This window comes from Cynoglossus semilaevis, chromosome 15 (assembly GCF_000523025.1).
Source record: "Cynoglossus semilaevis isolate Cse_v1.0 chromosome 15, Cse_v1.0, whole genome shotgun sequence".
Taxonomy (NCBI): domain Eukaryota; kingdom Metazoa; phylum Chordata; class Actinopteri; order Pleuronectiformes; family Cynoglossidae; genus Cynoglossus; species Cynoglossus semilaevis.
The window spans coordinates 19,372,022-19,372,228 of NC_024321.1; the positions used below are offsets into that span (position 1 = coordinate 19,372,022).

The 207-nt window shown below is 58.0% G+C and overlaps 1 protein-coding gene across 1 annotated transcript in view; it reads left to right on the plus strand.

Moving 5' to 3' along the window:
• The window catches only part of cyfip2 (cytoplasmic FMR1 interacting protein 2), a 15,505-nt gene that overhangs the window by 9,971 nt on the left and 5,327 nt on the right, over nucleotides 1-207 (plus strand). The window contains exon 21 of the mRNA XM_025063224.1: nucleotides 31-207. This exon is cut by the window's right edge and continues 58 nt beyond it. Coding sequence (XP_024918992.1) covers nucleotides 31-207 — 177 coding nt within the window. The remainder of the gene's footprint in view (nucleotides 1-30) is intronic.

The following is a 207-nucleotide window of genomic DNA, read 5'->3' on the forward strand; positions in this document are numbered from 1 at the left end:
CTCCTCCTCCTCCTCCTGTGTCTCCCCAACAGGAGCTGGAGTGGCTGCTGGAGATCAACAGGCTGACCCACCGCCTCCTGTCCAAACACATGACCCTGGACAGCTTCGACGCCATGTTCCGTGAGGCCAACCACAACGTCTCTGCTCCGTATGGGCGAATCACGCTGCACGTCTTCTGGGAGTTGAACTTTGATTTCCTCCCGAACT